The following is an 18,636-nucleotide window of genomic DNA, read 5'->3' as shown; positions in this document are numbered from 1 at the left end:
TCCATTATGGTCACATGTCAAGGTCTACCTATATGTATCTGTTGAAATGGACTGTAGCTCATGAAAGATGTCACTAGATTTCTTCTGATGTTTGCTCTCATAAACTAACATGATGGACCTCTAGCGAAGCAAGCCCATGGTACCTTGGTTGCCTCCAATTGGTGGCAGGTCACAGAGAGATCTTAGGTGACTCTGATTGCGTGGCTATCCTGTATGGACAAATGCTTTCCACTTCAACAATCTCTACTTATGTTCTACAGCAATGTTTCCCAAACTTGACAATTTTAAGGCATGTGGACTTCAACTCCCAGAATTCCACAGCCAGCGTTGCTGGCTGTGGAATTCTGGGAGTTGAAGTCCTCATGCCTTAAAATTGTCAAGTTTGGGAAACACTGTTCTACAGTTTTTCCAGGAATGTTCTAGTGATATTCTTGGTCTCATTCATCCCCCTTATCTGTTATCTTCACCTTATTGTATTTCCCACAGTGTTACAAGCAGAGTCATTTTTTTTAGTTCATCACCTGTTTGCATCACATGCCCAAATGTGTGTAAGTTTACTGATGACTGCCTCAAGAGTAGTCAGTCTTTATTTATTCAAGGACTGACCAGCCGTTCATGATATTCTTAGAAACCATTTCCAAATACATGATTCACAACTATTTATTTTCATTTTTTTGTTCTTTCTCAGTGTCTTGCTTTCACAGCCATAAATTTCCACTAAGAAAGTCTTTCTTTAACTATTCCTATCTTTGTTGGTAGTCTGATCCTTGATGATCTTATTTATTTATTTACTTTATATATAAAATGTCTATCTCACTCACAAAGAGGCTCTAAGGTTTAGACTCTTATCTAAGTTTATCATATCCTACCTCCTCAGGATTAATCTTTTGATGTATCTAGCATACGGTCTATTTTTAATCTATTCTTGAGCACAATAAATTCATCAAATGTGCACAGATTGGCATTACCTTTGTCTTTTTAAAATATTTAACTCTTTTCATTTTCCATTTTTACTTTTCTAATGAGCTCTTTTGAGCCTGATATATTTTCATCTGTCAAAGTATTGTCTTTTCCATATCTGAGATTTGTAACGTTTAGCCTCCAGTTTTGATTTTCTCAGCTATTTCTTCTGATAGTGCAACTTGTACTGTATCTCCTGTGCATGAACAGATATAAGGTCAATGTGCATTTTTGACCTTTCTTATTCTGAATGGTTCTGTTCCTCCAAACTTCATTCTTACGGTAGCTTCTGTTTCATTATGAAATCTTCCTCAGTAGAATAATCAGATATTTTGGTATGCTTAGGATAGATTGGGAGGCCCAAAATGTCATCCTAGAAGGTGACAGTGGCATATCTGTGACAAGCAAAAAATAAGTCCCAAGGAGATTTGACCATTACTAATACATGAATGTTATTTCTTGAGGCAGTAAAACAAAGACATTAAAAATGACGTCATGAGTTATTTCAACTTGTTGGGTTTCTATACATGCCCTTTTTTATTGGTTCATTGATTTCAGTGGAGAAAAAAACCATGGGGAAAAATATATGGCATACCAAGAGAAGATAGGTGTGTCAAATAAAGACACAAGAGACACCACAAGAGCCTTGGTGGTGCAGTAGCTAGAATGCAATATTGCAGGCAAACTCTGCTCCTGCCAGGAGTTTGATCCTGATTGGCTCAAGGTTGACTCAGCCTTCCATCTTTCCAAGGTTGATAAAAGGAGGACCCAGATTGTTGAAGGCAATATGCTGACTCTGTAAACTGCTTAGAGAGGGCTGTAAAGCATTATGAAGCTGTATATAAATCTAGGTGCTATTGCTGTTCTCCATCCAGATCTCTCAAAAATCCACCAGATAGCACCTGCAGCAAAGATTATACAATGAACTGAGGCATACTGTGACAAAGACTATGGGCTGCTATAAACAACATTACATCCAACAGTTACTAGAATCTTTCACTCTCATTTATCGGGATAAATAGGTTCAGGTGCAAACAAATAACAAGGAAAAAAAAAGAATGGATGTATTTTGTATTTTTAATTTGCAAATGCATTTTGTATATATGTAAAGGCATTTTGTATTTTTAATCCAATATATTTAGAGGGTGTCAGGCTGCAAAAAGATAATAGAGCCTGATTTTAATATATGCAGTGTTATCTGTTTCAGGAATTCTGGTTATTGACCACGATCTAGTTTTGTTTTGGCTAATAGAGTCCAGCAAAGAATTCAGGAGAACTCCTTTGCCCTTTTGGTGGTATTGCCTATCATCTAAAGAACATTTTGTGCATCTACCTATAGCAGAAGGGCAAGGTCATTTCCCTTCCTGATTCTTAATGGCTTTTCTTCTCTTCTAGGCCTCTAACCCTGGCTTTAGCAGGGAAGGTGTAATCAACATAAACCATTATGCTACCAAGAAAAGTGTGGCAGAGAGCATGCTGGACGTGGCCCTCTTTATGGCTAATGCTGCACAGCTGAAGGCAATCGTGGAACAGGGACCTTCATTCCACTATTATGTGGCTCTGATAGTTCTCATCAGTGTGTCCCTCTTCTTCCAGATGACCATTGGGATTCTCCTTATTGTGATGGGTAAGGTTATTTTTTTGCAGGCATTCAGTTTCACGGGCAGAGATGAGGACAGCTTTCCTGTTCTTTGTTTCAAACTGTGGTTGAATTGTTTGAGTCATTTATATCATTTACAAGAGTAGCTACTGCATGTGAACAGTCCCAAAATGCAAACACCAAAACTAGCTGCCAGAATTACTCAAGACCAGCCTTTTCCAATGTGGTGGCCTTGAGAAATGCTAGTGTTGCTTACTGGCTAGGGCAAGCATGTCAAACACGCGGCCTGTGGGCCAGATGTGGCCTGCACAGGCCACGCCCATCGTGGCCCTGTAAAGGCAAAAGAAGTCCTGATACATAAGGTGACCAAACGTCCTCCTTTAGGGAGGACAGTCCTCCTTTTGTAAGTTCTATCCTCCCTCGAAAAGTGTCCTCCTACATGTTCTCCTTTTTAATATTTGAAGACTAATCTGCAGGGCTTTTTTTTTCTCATAGAACGCTCAGAACAGTGTTCCGGCACCTTTTTTAATGGTTTTTTTTTCAACTTTTGCATGAGCTGTGCTACTCCCCCTATTGGCTTTCAAAAGCCAATAGGAATTGCTGCTGAGAATGCCAAAAACCCAACCGACAAACTTTGCACATGCAAGTTGTCTGCAGCGAAGGCGAATTGGCAGGAACTTAGCACCCCTGCCTGCTACCCAACTACACCATCTCCTAGTTAGTTCCGAAGATACCATGCTGTGGGAACCACGGGGCCCTCTCTACATGGGGCAGTGCAGGGTGGGCGGTGGTGCTGGCGAGGCGGCTGCAGGCAGGGTGTGTCGATGGCAGGCTGCCTCCCAGGGCCGGAGCTGGCACAGCTGGTGCTTTGGGAGCCATGGGGCCCGCTCTACATGGCAAGGCAGCAGTGCTGGTGGGGCAGCTGTGGGCAGGGGTGCAGCAGGCGGTTGACCTTCCATGGGCCGAGCCAGTTTTTACGATATTTTTTTCTTCAATTTATTTGTGTCCTCCTTTTCATTGTAAAAAAGTTGGTCACCTTATGATACATCATGATAAGGCCTACAGTGCAATTGGGTTTGACACCCCTGGCCTAGGGATTTGTGACTGCAGTTTCCACATGGTCAACAGCCAGACTGCTGCAAGTTCACTTCCAACTTCTTTGGTGCATACAGATTGTGGAAAAAACTAATGGTTGAGAAAACTGGTTGGCAAATGATTTCTCTTACCTACAGCTCACTTTGTCATCTTCCAAACATTTGTTTTATTTATGTATTAGCCTTTATTTAACTAGTAAGACAAACCATAGGAAAGAAAGAAAGAAAGAAAGAAAGAAAGAAAGAAAGAAAGAAAGAAAGAAAGAAAGAAAGAAAGAAAGAAAGAAAGAAAGAAAGATGGGAGAAAGGAGCAAAACTATAACAGCCAAAATTATATCTGTAAGGGATTCTCTTATATGTGTATAAGAACATTTTAATATCAGTTTCAATAAAAGACATTCTATTTCATTGTAACTATTCATATGTAATCTACATCTATAAGTAATGTGTTGATAAACTGCAAGTAACTTCAACTCTTCAGTTCACTGAGTGATATCATCCTACTGTTGAAAAATATAGCAATAAGGCAGGCCATGAGGAATTATTTTTGTTGTCCAGTCATCAGTTTTGTATAATGGGAGAGATTATTTAAAAGAATATAAAAGTCCAAATATAATATAAAGAAAATATATATATATATATATATATATATATATATATATATATATATGTTTTCTGAGGTTTTCGCGGGTATTTGTATATAGGTCTTTGGTTGTTCGGGTTTTCTCCCGCGTCTTTGGTTGTTCGGGTTTTCTCCCACGTAAAATTGGAAGTGTCTTGGCGACGTTTTGACGAAGTCCCATTCGTCATCTTCAGACACTTCCAATTTTACACGGGAGAAAACCCGAACAACCAAAGACCTACATACAAACACCCACGAAAACCTCAGAAAACATATATATATATATATATATTTCCTAGAATATAATAATTTTAGGGCATTGAAAATATGTTTTAATGAAACTTATTCTAGTATTGGTATATTAGTACGAATAGTAGTTAGCTAAATAAACTGTAATCTAAGAACTACTGAAATTTTTGACACAGATATTAAGATAGTTTCCTCCTGTTTAAACAAAATGGGGATCTCCAATTTCTTGTTCTATTCCATTTTTAAAATTTGCACAATTTAAGATCCAACAGATTTGTCAATAATGAGCTTGCTGCCTCCCCAGGACTGTTGAGCTATAGTTTCTATCAGTCCTTGTCTATACTAGCTGGAGTTGATGAGAAGTGAAGCCTTAAACAATGCTAAGCTTTTCCATTGAAGCAGATAGCTTGGAAGCCTACAATTAACCAGGTCACTGTGAGCAATCAAATTTTCACCACAGTGCTCTTGTTGGGAAGACTTTGATACTTGCTGTCAGCAGCAATGAAATTACAGATGTGTTTGTTGCATGTTGCAACCAAAACTGCCTACACACCATCCTGCATTGACCCCATTTCTTAAATAAATATACCACCCTGGTGGTTCTTTCTTTCCCTTTGTAATTGCCCTAGTATATTTCTCTGTATCTCTGGGGTTATATATAGAGGGTGCAGTGTCCGCAACTGTCTGGGTTGGTCCTCCATGCTCCCTCCCCTTGCTTCCCCCCCCCCCTCATGCCCTTGCATGATAAAAGCAGCCTGTCTTTCTCTCCTTATGTAGTTGGCATTGAAAGGCATGACAGGGTCACGAACTTGAGCTCCATACAGCTGCAGTCCTGCTGTATCAATAGAAACTCTCTTCTATATATAGAGGCTGATTGTTAGCATTCCCAACATGCATGGATCCTGCTCCCCTTGGCTTTCAGCTTCTTAAAATCTCTGGCCACCCGGGGTCCAAAAAGTGACTCATTTTTTTTTTTCAATGATTCCCTGTCATCTAATCCGTTCTTAAAAAGCAATCAGGCCCTTTTGGATGGAGAGTTGCATTTGGTTTTCAATTAAACAAACTTTGTGGAAAATTGCAGTTAGGCTAGCTAGATCACCAAGCACCAAGACACTTTTGCTATTAGTTCCACATGTCATTTGCATGACAGCAAATCCTGCTCTTCGGGGGGGGGGGAAGTAATCAGGAAGGGCCACATGTTTCCTGTGACCTGTTCCCCATATGCACGTTTTATTTTAAGAGTAGTGTAAACTTATATTACATCAAGGAAATGTATTGTTTTGCGTTCTCCTCTTTGCTAAGCAGTGAGACATTCAAGGAGGAGAGATAACTGGAGATGTAATTTGCTTCTGAAATATTTGATTCAGCTATAAATATACCAGTAAAGACAAGCAACCGTACCTGATCAAAACCCCATTTCTCAGCTTTTACATATCACTGTTTTGTAGAGGGGGGGGAAAATCACATATAGGATTGGGAATTGACAACATGCTTTATTGCCCTGACCTTTCTGGAGAAAAATAAAATAAGATCTTCTTAATACTCAAGAAATCATAAAATAATCCAATGCATTTTTGTGATTGTTTTTTAGTGTTTTTTGAGTCTTGGTAAAAGGATACTGTAATTGAAGGGAGGGAGGAGTCACGAAAACAGAGTACCTCTGTTTAAAATTTTGACCAGATTGGATTTAATGCTTATAGCTCGACTGAATCTGAATGATGTGGCAAAACAGGAGCGCTTGGACTTGCTCAACAATATTACCACAGTCCTAGTTTTCATCACAGTCATTATCAACATCTTCATTACAGCCTTTGGGGTGCAGAAGACAGGGCTGTATCCAAACTTTTATGGACGAAGATTCTACTGACTCTTGAAAGGGTAAGAAAGGGATGGAATCCTATCTAACTCTTCATTTGAATAAGTTGATATTTCTTGATGGCCTGTTTCTCTCCCCCCCCCCTTCTTGCAGCTTTCAGCTGTCTGGTTAGCTAGTTGAGAAAAATTAACGTGGTTGAGTATTATCAATATCCATTGGGAGAATGGATGGAGAAATTTTTAAAATGGATAGAAAAGTAGAAGGTAATATGTAGTCTTCTGAGGGGAAAGGATGCCAAAAGAAGTGAAAAGGGTTGTGTATTTGAGATCCGGGGGTTACATAAAAGCAGTGTGTACGCTAAAAGAACATAAGGGCTCAAAAATAAATGAGGACTGAATGAATCGAGACAGAATATAAAAGCATCCCAACGAAGCACATTAAGATAGTTTGGCCATATAGAGAGAAAGAATATGACTGACTTGAAAAAAATGCTTAAAGGAAGAGTGAATGAAATGACAGGAGGAAAAAGATAGAGAAAATTGTGGCTGGAGGGAGCTAATGAAATCCACAGATAAGAGAAGTTAAGAGTTGAAACATCAAAAAAGATGTATGAATCAGAATATTGATGTAATTGAAGCAAGGGCATTTTATAAAGATACAGTGAAAAATGGTGGTGTAAAATAGATTTAGCCATGTTTTTTTTTCTTTTTTCTTACCTCATATCTAATTTCTAATACTTTGCTCTGCTTTGCATGATTTTCATTGATTGATTACATGCTAGCAAGTCAGTCTCAATTCTCAAGGACTATATAACTCAAGGGTGAGCAACTATGGCAACTTTACAACCTGTGAACTTCAACTCTCAGAATCCCATGTTGGCTCAGAAATTCTGGGAGTTGAAATCCATAGGCTATAAAGTTGCTATAAGTTGCCCCCCCCCCCGATGTAGATAGATTTTCTCCAGGAGAATCTTGGATAAAGTTTCCAGTTCTAAAATAGAATCTTATGATGTATGTGTGTGTGTATTAATCATTTAATTTAGTACTGAAAAAATGCAATGCAAACACTTCTTTTTAAATCAATTTGATACAAATAGCACTGGGAGACATTTTAGGCAAAAAGGTGGGTAAGCATATGTTTATATTTCATGAGTTTATTAAATTTACCTCCTTTAAATTCCATCAGCAGTGTTGGGATGGATAATGTACATAACAGTCCTTAACTTTTGATTTTCCTTGCAGGATGATGCACACTGCAGTTGACTGGGACATCTTTCTGCAGCACTAGAGACCTCAAGCCTGAGAGGCACCCTTTGATTTTGATCCATTTATAAGCTTCCTTTTTTCTCAACCTGTTTTCTAATCTGTCGTTCCATAAGCAGCTCTACACATCATTCTGGAAAAAGATTTCATACAACTAAAGCAACCTGATCAGAAAAGGCACAATCCTAAACGTAAACAGCCCAAATCTCCCAAGGCCCTGCTATCTATGTAGACATAGGAAACTTATTGCTGTATTCAGTTGTTGGAATCCAGCCTCAAACAGTATGGCGAATAGTTTGAGATCGTAGGAGTTGTTTGGTAGCTGGAGGACAATAAGTTCCCCATTCCTGAATTATTGCACATTTTGGGACACATGCTGGTTATGACACCAGTTGTTCCAAATACAGCAGTTCCAGGATCATAGATTTTGGGCACATTTTCAGCAATGAATATTTTTAGGTTCAAGGATGTCATACATCTAGTTTTTGTTTCAGGAAAACTTACCATAGCAATCAGAACATTGGGAAATGAGACATTATGCTAGAGCAGGGCTGGGTGACTATGGTAGCTTTATGATCTGTGGACTTCAACTCCCAGACTTTTCTGAGTCAGCCATGCTGTCTTTGGAATTCTGGGAGTGGAAGTCCACAGGTCATAAAGTTGTCATAGTTGCCCACCCTTAGTTTAGAGCAGCAATGGGGAATGATGGCCCTGTTATGACTTGTGGACTTCAACTCCCTGACTTTTCTGAGTCAGCCATGCTGGCTCAGGAATTCTGGGAGTTGAAGTCCACAAGTCATAAAAGGGCCATCATTTCCCACCTCTGTTTTAGAGTCATAGAGGCTTTCAAACAAACATGAACTCTCTTCTAATTGGGATGTCCTGATTAGCCAAAGTCCCATGTCATTTGCGGGGGGGGGGGGGAAGCAGCCCTGCTTTCACATACATACCCATTTCTCAAGTTCAAATGTCTATAAAAAGCATATGAACCTTAATTTTAAATTTGTAATTTTTATTAATATTATCATGTTGTTAAAATACAGACCGGTGCAAGCATTGCCTCTATACGGTATATGATAAAGAAGCCACAGTACAAATTTCTGCTAACTTTAATAACAAGATTTATAGGCATGCACATTATTTTAAGGTTTTACAGATTAATCTTCTTTTGCAATGAGTGAAAGGCTCTGAAAACTTGTTTTGTATTCTATTTTTACATTATTTGAAAAGGCAGTTGGGTTGTCATAGTTGCAACTGGGACATCCTTCGATATTCCAAATATTATTTTCTTTCTCTTTATGTATTAAAATATATTTTATCCAAAGATGTTCTTCGGTTTCTATGCACTACAGCTGTGTTAAAGAATGAAGATTTTAGAGCTATGTATGAGTTTAGATTTCAGTGAGTGTAGGATAGTATAAACCAATGTTTCTCAACCTTAAGCATCTTAAACATATGTAGACTTCAACTCCTAGAATTCCCCAACCAGCATGGAGAAAATTAAGTTGATCTTGAAGTGAAGACAGGGTTTATATTCCTTACAGAGGGTATCTCTATACCAGGGGTATCAAACTCAGTTTCATTGAGGGCCGCATCAGCATTGCGGTTGCCCTCGGGGGGGGGTCTGGGGTGTGTGTGGCCAGGGTGGGTGTGGCCTACTGGGTGAGCATGGATGGAGTGGGTGTTGCCTACTGGGTAGGCATGGCCAGTTCTACATCGTTCGTGTCAAGGGTGCCTGTGGGGGCCTGGGCAGGAGTGGGACAGATCTGAGGGTCTCTGGCAGAAGGGGGTGGGCCCGGGGCAAGCACCAAGGCATGGTCCATTTCTTCATTCCTCACAAAGGGTGACACCTCCCCAGCATGCACCCAGGGGGCAGGGCCAACATGGCAGGGGCTGGTTCCTCACTATTTCTAGATGGCCTTGTGGAGCTAAGACTGAATGTGTTTCAGCATAGATGGCCACCACAAAATTGTACATTGGCTCCCGGCCAGCCTGGGCCAGGGCCAAGGCAGCAGAGGCTGTTCCCTCACTGTTTCCAAGATGGCTTCACGGGCCACATGAAACCACTTCGCGGGCTGCATCCAGCCCCCAGGCCTTGTGTTTGACATGTCTGCTCTATACTGAGGCTATTGGATACTCCGGAACTGTGGTGGAACTCCATGCGCATGAGGTCCAAAGGTATTATCCCAATTTCACAGCAAGCTAGTTGTTTGAAAATAAGGAGATGTTTCTTCTCACTAGAGAAGTTTGATTTAGTTCAGTCTTAAAGAACCTTGAGTTATCAGAAGGGGCAAGAGACAGTCTTTAATATGATATGCTTGTTAAGTTTTGTGTTGGCTTTTGAGGGCTTTGAAATGTTTCTGAAAACGATTGTACTGTAAATAACTCCCCCTAGTGCTGCTTATTCGATTCAAGAAAGTGCAGACAAATTGGTATTTATATTTCCAGTTCTTTGTCTGTCTTACAGTGTGCTTTTTATATCCAATAGCTCAGATTCTATTCTATTTTCTACTTTATTTGATCATCATTCAACCAAATTGCTTCTAAATTAGCCCAAGGAAGTGAGAGGTTGTACAATGTTCTGAATAAAATATTGGCTGAATTGACTTGCTTAAGAAATTTTGCATATATTTCCAAGGAAATATTTATTGAAGTTATACTTCCTCGCATATTACTAGAGGATTTTGTATCATTTTTTATGAATATGATATTCTCATAGATTGGAATAAAATTACTAGAATTCCCAGATACTGAATTTATTCACCTCTGTTTTGTCTATAAGTATCTCTAATATTTATGTAACTTCTTACCTGTTCTTTAAATATTGTAGGAGAGATACAAAAATCATTACACAATAAATTCATTCCATGACACTATTGCCATTTTTAAGCATTGAGTCACTTATATGTAGTTGGGCAGCTATATAAATTTGTTTAATAATTAGTCTAGTAAAGCAATATGAGATTTAAAAAGGTAATGTATAGCTTCTCTGTATTCAATACTGTATTCCTTGTTATTAACTATTAAACAAATAACCTTCCAAAAATTCCAGAAACCTGTAAGATTATGTTAGAGAAAAAATAACAACGATGGAAATAACAGGGGCCATAAGAAGAAGAAAAAATGAGAAAACACTGGGGCCAGATGGACTACTGGTAGAATTATATAAAGCAGTGGTTCTCAACCTGTGGGTCGGGATCCCATTTGGGGTTGAACGACCATTTCACGGGGTCGCCAAACAACGCAGTCCACCATTTCCCCCCCCCCTTTCCTTAGCTGTGCTACTCCCTTTTATTCTATTGGCTTTTGAAAGCCAATAGAATAGACTCTCTTGAATAGAGTCTAATTCTATTGGCTTTCAAAAGCCAATAGGAATTGTCCAGGCTGTCTCTGCCCTGCTGAGCCCGCCAAAAGTCCTGTTCTGCAAAGTTCTGCAAACGGTGCTGCACCAGTTGAGTAGTCCTCGACTTACGACTGGTTGAGTAGTCCTCGACTTACGACCGATTGGGGGTCGCAGCATTAAAAAGGTTGAGAACCACTGATATAAAGCTTTACAAGATATACTAAGTGAACCACAAAAGACGTTTGCAATAAACTTTTGTTGGAGGCTAAACTCCCAAATACATGGATAGAAGCAAATATTACCTTAGTACCAAAAGAAGATTCAGATTTGACACAGATAAAAAATTATAGACCGATATCGTTATTGAATGTGATTATAAAATTTTTACTTCAACAATGGCAGAGAGACTGAAAAAATACTTAACTGAATTTATATATTCAGACCAAAATGGTTTTTTGCCAAAGAGACAAATTAAAATAACTTAAGAGTGATAATGGACGTATTAGAATATTATGAATTACATCCAGGGAAACAATTGGCACTAATATTTCCTGATGCCCAAAAGGCATTTGATAATGTTTCCTGGAAATTTATGATTCAGCAATTACAAATAATGGACTTTGAATAGAACTTTACAAACACGATAAAAACAATATACAATAAACAAACAGTGAAAGTGATTGTGAATGGAGACTACACTGAGAACTTTGAGATAAGAAAAGGCACAAGGTAAGGATGTCCATTATCTCCATTGTTATTTATTTTTACTCTGGAAGTTTTAAATAGAAATATTAGACAAGATATAGAAATTAAAGGACTAGAAATAAAAGGTGAAACATATATATTACAAGCATTTGCTGATGATTTGGTATTTATTTTAGAACAACCTTTGGAGATGATTTCTAAACTATTGGGAAAGATAGAACAATACAGAGAAATGGCAGGACCAGGGCTTTTTTTCTCATAGAACGCCCAGAACGGAGTTTTTGGATGGAACCTTGTAGGGTAGGCAAGGCAGGTTGTATGACATGTGTGAGTTCTGGCACCTTTTTTTTTTTTTTTTTTTTAGAAAAAAAGCACTGGGCAGGACTGAAAATAAACCGAGAAAAAACTAAAGTAATAGTTAAAAACCTTACAGATAAAAAAAATAAAAATAAAAATCAAATGTCGGAAAAAACAGAATTGCAGATAGTTAAAAAGGTCAAATATCTGGGAATACATTTAACAGCAAGATGTTCAATGATAAAAGAATTACACAAAACTATTGAATCAAATAAAACTGGATTTGGAAAAATGGAAAAACTTGCAATTGTCAATACTAGGAAAAATTGTTACAGTGAAAATGAACATACTACTGAAAATCTTATTCTTATTTCAAACAATACCTATAAAACTTGAGAAAAAATTCTTTGAAGACTTAAATTCACTAATTTTGAAATTTATTTGGCAAGGAAAGAAAACTAGAATTAAGATGAAAATGTTACAAGATGTCAAGGAAAATGGAGGACTTGGTCTACCGGAGTGGGTATTTATATTATCAAGCATCTGTATTAACATGGTAAAAGAATAGATAACTCTTAGAAATAAAAGGCTGTTATATCTGGAGAGCCATGATTTATAATTGGGGTGGCAAGCTTTTTTATGGTACGGGAAAAATAAAGTTCATAAATATTTTCAATATCATTATATAAGAAATGCATTATTAACAACATGGGAAAAAAATAAAATGTAAAATATATTTGAAAATTCCAGGGTGGTTGTCAACAATAGAAGCATTTGTACACCCAAATTTAGTGAACATTGAAAAAATCTGGACATATAAAGATATTCTAAACTCTGAAGGGAATTTAAAATCTAAACAAGAAATGGAAAATCAGGGTATCAATTTATCATGGTGGGCACATTTATAAATGCAAGCTAGAAATAAAGGTGTTAAACCATATGGATTTTACAAGAAACAAACTGTGTTTGATAAGACATTGTTAACTTCTGATGAGAAACTAATTAAGAAAATGTATAATTTTCTATTAACTTTGAAAATGGAAAGCGAACAAGTTAAAGAAAAAATGATAAGATGGGCAAAAATTTTTGGATATAATATAGAATTAGAAAAATGGCAAAATTTATGGGAAAGAAATTACAAAATGACAATGTCAACTTCCTACAAAGAAAATTTATATAAAATGTTCTATAGATGGCACCTGCCACCAGCAAGATTAGCAAAAATGTTAAAAAACATGTCAGATGTTGGAAATGTAAATATAAGTCAGGCACGAATTATCATGTTTGGTGGACATGTGACAAAATAAAGAGTTATTGGAAAAAGATACATACCTGGCTAAAAAAAGATGTTGGGAGAACATGTAGGTTTTAAACCTGAACTTTTTTTGTTAGGTATAATGCCAGAAAAGATTAACAAACAAAGCTTATATTTGATTTTGCATGTCACAACAGCAGCAAGAATTATATTTGCGCAATACTGGAAAAATGAAGGAATACCATCAGATGAAGAAATAATCAAAAAAATACTAGAATGCGCCGAGATGGACAGACTGACTATGAGACTGAAAGAAAAAGAAGAAACGGATTATTATTCAACTTATTTTATCAATGGCTAGAGGAAAGAATAAAGGATTAGGAATTAAATATGTATTAGTGAATGTAAACTCAGACAGCACATTGATTGAAAAATTATTACTGAATGTATGAGAAAAAAAATAATACAATCTTTTACCCAAAAAAAAAAAAAGAATCTGAAGATGTTCCATTTCATTAGAGCCTGTATCTATATGCAGGTTGCATGTACATATCATGCTAAGCCATGTTTTAACCATGACTTGTTTGACCAAGTTTGTCTTGCTTCCTTTTGCACTTATTGCACTTAAATTGCTGTTTAATTCAATGTCCAAAAACCAACCAGGGAAATGCCAGGAGACCATAGGCAATGCATGTCTCCTTGTTGGCATATCACATTTGCAACACTTAAGCCACTATTCATGCACCAGACTAAACCAAACAAACAAGCTCATTATTGTTTAATTCAATGTGGGAACCCCCTTGTGAAAATACATTTATACGCTAGCTTATTTACTATTGCCCTGCAGGGAATTTAAAGAGGGAGCCACACTTCTGCATAAGTGCTCCCAAGTAGCATCATCAGATACATTTAAAGGAAAACCAAATCTACTGTTGTATTGACTGTCTGTATTCATTCTGCTGTTTCAGGGACTCTGATATTATATATACCATTGTTTGTTTCTATTTAGCTTCGCACAGTGCCCTTGATGTAGAATTGCACTGGGTGCTGTAAGAAATTAAAATTAGAAAGTTGGATCCTGCTGTTAAAAGGAATCTCTGGGCAGCCCTCATGTTATTTCCATCTATTTGGCCTTTTTCTCAAGAAAGACAGTAGTTGGATGGTTAGACACCATTTTCCAAATGAGTGAAGCAGCTTTCAATTCAGGAAAAATCAAGAAAGGGTGACCCCACTGGATACTACAACTGGATGGTGCATGAAACATTTATTGACCAGTGTTTTGTGGTGTCGGTACGGTTTATAAGCCAGATTTTATAGCTTTGCTGTGTGCTTTATGAATCTAGCTAACTGTCAGTTAATAAAACATGATTAAACAAACCATAGCATAGTCTATTGTGTGAACATAACCACAACATACAGAAGTCACAGTTCAAATCATTCCTGCCACCAGCCAAGATGATTCAATATCTGGAAGTTGCACTCGATAACAATCGGACATGGATTAGAGTTGTCCATCCCTTCTCTAAAATGGAGATTCAGCACCTGGAATTGAATCCAGAATGATGTCTCTTGAAATTTCTGTGTATATATTTTCTGCAGGTGACAAGGTTGATATCCCATTCATTTTAAAAGGGTAATATTGTTCTAAGACTGGGATATTGTTTTATATTCCATAATTTTTGTTTTATGTTTCTCTATTAAAGTATATTAAAGTATAACTTCATTATATGTGTGATCCTTGAGAACTGTTTCAGAAGATAAACTAAGGACACGTACACAATACACACTTTTCACTGAGAAATCTGTATTTATAAACTGAACAGGATTCTTTGTTTCAAAAGGACAAACTAATCAAACACAGACAACGTAAAATTTTCGTTGAGAAATCTGTATTTATAATCAGGATTCATTCTTTCTTGAAAGAAAAAGTTAGGTCACATTTAAGGCACACATTTCAGAGATGCAGAATTTAAAACCCAAACCACACCTCAGATATTCATGAAAAAGATGGTAGGCTTGAAAAAGAAATCACAGCAGAACAATAAGTCTATTCAGATATAGATTAACAGAGTCACATTTTTGTCTCTCTTTACTGATGTGATAGCAAAATTCAATCTCCATTCCTTCCTCTGTTGTGCTGTTAGGGATTATCACAAGGAATATCTAATAGAGCTGGTGGGCAGCAGAAGGCTGAATTGAAGAAATATTGGTTGATTTATTGTTAAACAATAATTCTTTTTTTTTTAAAAGTCCAATGTATGGGGAGGGATCTGCTGATAGACCTTTGATTGCACCTTGACTTATGGGTCATACTTGAATACCCATGATTTTTTTTAGTTTATTACATACCGTATTTTCTGGTGTATAAGACGACCCCGCCGTATAAGACGACCTCCGACTTCGGAGACAATTTGCATGGTTAGAAAGTCGTCTTATATGCCGGAAATTACCGTATTTTCCAGCATATAAGATGACTCGGCGTATAAGACGACCCCCGATTTCGGAGACAATTTGCATGGTTTAGAAAGTTATACGCCGGAAAATACGGTAGTTATTTTGCCATACATATTGCCATAAACTAAGACTCTCTTCTCTGGGAGAAAACCTCAATAAAAAGCTTAATTTCTGTGTCTATCCAAGCACTATGAGGAAGTGTTAACTTTACGCCTTTATGGTCTTACTTTCACACAGTATTTTTGCCCAGCAATTTGAAATGCTCAGGTTTGAAATAGTGATATGGTTATTGCATTTATTTATCAATCCTATTTCTATCCCACCATGGTCAAATTATTCTCAGCAGCTTACACAGAATAAGCCACTATGGGGTTCTTCTGCAGTACACTTCATTAGACAGAGTGACTGAATTCTTTCTGATTGCATTTTTCAAAAATCCAGACTCTATCTTGGAGTATTTAAATATCTAATTCCTAAATGCTGCTGCTGTGGCGCAGTATTTGCAACTAGCCTTAATGCCTAGAAGAATTAAATATCCTACTCATGGTCCTTCCTAAGAGGTACTCATAAAGTTCTAAAAACCAAGGGACATAATCAGCAAACTTTCTGAGAGTTAGTGCTTTTTCATTCTTCTGCACAATACTTCTTTGAATCAATTAGGAAAGAATGCTACATAATTCATAATACAAGTATCGAAATATCTCGTTCTTTATAAATAATGATCAAGACTCCTTGATAAAAGCTAAAAGCAAAAAGTTGTGTTATATCTCTTGGAAGTATAAAGCTTATTTCCTTGCAGCAAAAGCTAACCTTTCTTTAATTTCCCTAATGAGGACATAAATCTTTTCCAGAGTACAGTACAGATACACAATAATCACACATCTTTTCCTGCTTCATACAGCCAGGATACAGATTCCCAAATAATTCTTTTCTTGTACTTATGGGGTATTTCCTGAGAACAAGCACTTTTGCAGTCCATGGAGACATGCAGTCAGGTTTGATTTAAGCAGTGCTCTTGCTAGCCCCAGAACAGCAACTGGGGCTATTTTTCTCAGGTATAGACAAATCAGCAAATCGGTGTGAATGTCTTTTAGTTGGGATGGTTATCTTCTGCTTTTCAATTCCAGTAATTGAAAAAGTTGGAATCTTGTTTCAAAACATAGATTAAAAAAAAAACCTTAAGAAGTTTAATAATTGCTAGGAGACCCTTGTTGACTGTGTCAAGCTGGAACTTGCAGGAGCAAATGACCAGGTGATTGAAAGCCCACCCTTATTAACATGCATCGGATACATGTATGACAACAGGGCAATTGTCCTGTTCCACTGCCATTTTGCCATTATTTGCTTCTCTCCAGACAATCTGGGGTACTTGGATGAGTTACCACTAGGAAATATCAGATCCTTGACAGGGGTAGGCAACCTTGGCTCTTTTATGACTCGTGGACTTCAACTCCCAGAATTCCTGAGCCAGCTGGCTCAGGAATTCTGGGAATTGAAGTCCACGAGTCATAAAAGAGCCAAGGTTGCCTACCCCTGGGCTAGGACTTTGAAAAAAAAAAGCACTCTGGAAGAAGGCAAGGGAAAATTATTCTCATTTCTTTGCCCAAAAGTTCCCAGATGGACTTGTCCCTGAAATCACCAGAAACTAAACTGGACCCAAGCCTTTCTTATTTTATAACCAAATGTTCATCCATGTAAACCAATTAAGGATTCTGGAGGAAAATATTTTTTTCAGGATGACATCCCTTAATGATAGGACAGCATATCTGCTTGTATATAAAGAAACTATCCAGTGATATTTGTTTCTTCAAGGCTGCAGTTTCCTTTCCTTTCCAAAACAAACTGACAGTGAAGACAACCCCTCAACTTCGTGCCTGAATGAAAAAACAGCACACAGCAACAACAAAATCGACCTGAACAAGTTAATAAGAATCGCTTGGTAACAAAACTGCGAACATTAATATTTTGCAATAAGGAGGTAGGTGAACTTGAGAATCTATGCCTACCACTGCTACATGAAAGGACTCAGAAGAAGCTGGAACAAAATCCTCCACGAGAACTTGCCACAGAGAATGGTATGTGGAATTCCTTGTGGAGAAATAATAAGAGCTATTCATTTGCTCCTTTAATTCCGTAGTTTTTGAAGCAAGGACTCTTACTTCAGGCTAGCAGGGAGGATTAGATAGGCAACTTCTTAGACAAGATAGAGGACATAAGGTTTGTAAAGGCTTAACCACTGAGGAGGAAAGAATCAAAATCTACTATTTCCTGATGACTGATGGAATTGACTATGTGAGTTGACTTTAGCTAGAAGACTGTCAGTTTCTTAAAAGGGCAGCTTTTTTTTTTTTTTGCTTTAGACTCATGTAAAGCAGTGACATGGATTAATGTTTCTTAACCTTGGCAACCTGAAGATGTGTGGACTTCAATTCCCAGAATTCCCCAGCCAGCAAAGCTGGCTAGGGAATTCTGGGAGTTGAAGTCCACATATCTTTGAGCTACCAAGGTTGAGAAACAGTGATATAGTTTCTATTCACGTTCACAACTGCATTAAACAAGAAAAACTGTTTCTTTTGTAAAATGTTCTGTTGGACTTCTGCTGCTTGTCTCTGTTACTGTGATCATTGCTTCAAGGTTAAGAAGGCCATTTCTGAGACTATAACATTATTGTCATTGCTTGATTTATGTACGTGCATATACACATTTGTATACATATACTCCTCAGTTAGGACTTTGTGCGCTTAATCTGAGGCAGTGTTTCTCACTCTTGACAACCTTAAGAAATGTGGACTTCAATTCCCAAAATTCTCCATTCACTATGCTGATTGGTGAATTCTGGGAGTTGAAGTCCACACCTCTTAAAGTTGCTAACTAAGGTTGAAAAACACTGATCTAAGGTAATCATAAACTTTCCATATAGGTGGTCCACGTTCTGCCTCATATAAAATTTGCCACCAGGAAATTGACTGATTGGCTTCC

The 18,636-nt window shown here is 37.5% G+C and overlaps 1 protein-coding gene across 1 annotated transcript in view; it reads left to right on the top strand.

Moving 5' to 3' along the window:
* The window catches only part of NINJ2 (ninjurin 2), a 66,172-nt gene extending 57,245 nt beyond the window's left edge, over positions 1–8,927 (top strand). The window contains exons 2-4 of the mRNA XM_039354900.1: positions 2,356–2,587; positions 6,226–6,403; positions 7,583–8,927. Coding sequence (XP_039210834.1) covers positions 2,356–2,587; positions 6,226–6,392 — 399 coding nt within the window. The 3' untranslated portion in view covers positions 6,393–6,403; positions 7,583–8,927. The remainder of the gene's footprint in view (positions 1–2,355; positions 2,588–6,225; positions 6,404–7,582) is intronic.
* The last annotated feature ends 9,709 nt before the right edge of the window (positions 8,928–18,636 follow it).

The sequence above is a fragment of the Crotalus tigris genome, unplaced genomic scaffold, assembly GCF_016545835.1.
Source record: "Crotalus tigris isolate CLP2741 ecotype Arizona unplaced genomic scaffold, ASM1654583v1 scf7180000017541.2806704, whole genome shotgun sequence".
Classification (NCBI taxonomy): Eukaryota; Metazoa; Chordata; class Lepidosauria; order Squamata; family Viperidae; genus Crotalus; species Crotalus tigris.
Note: the sequence above shows the minus strand (reverse complement) of the source record. Positions and strands in the feature narration are given on the sequence as shown.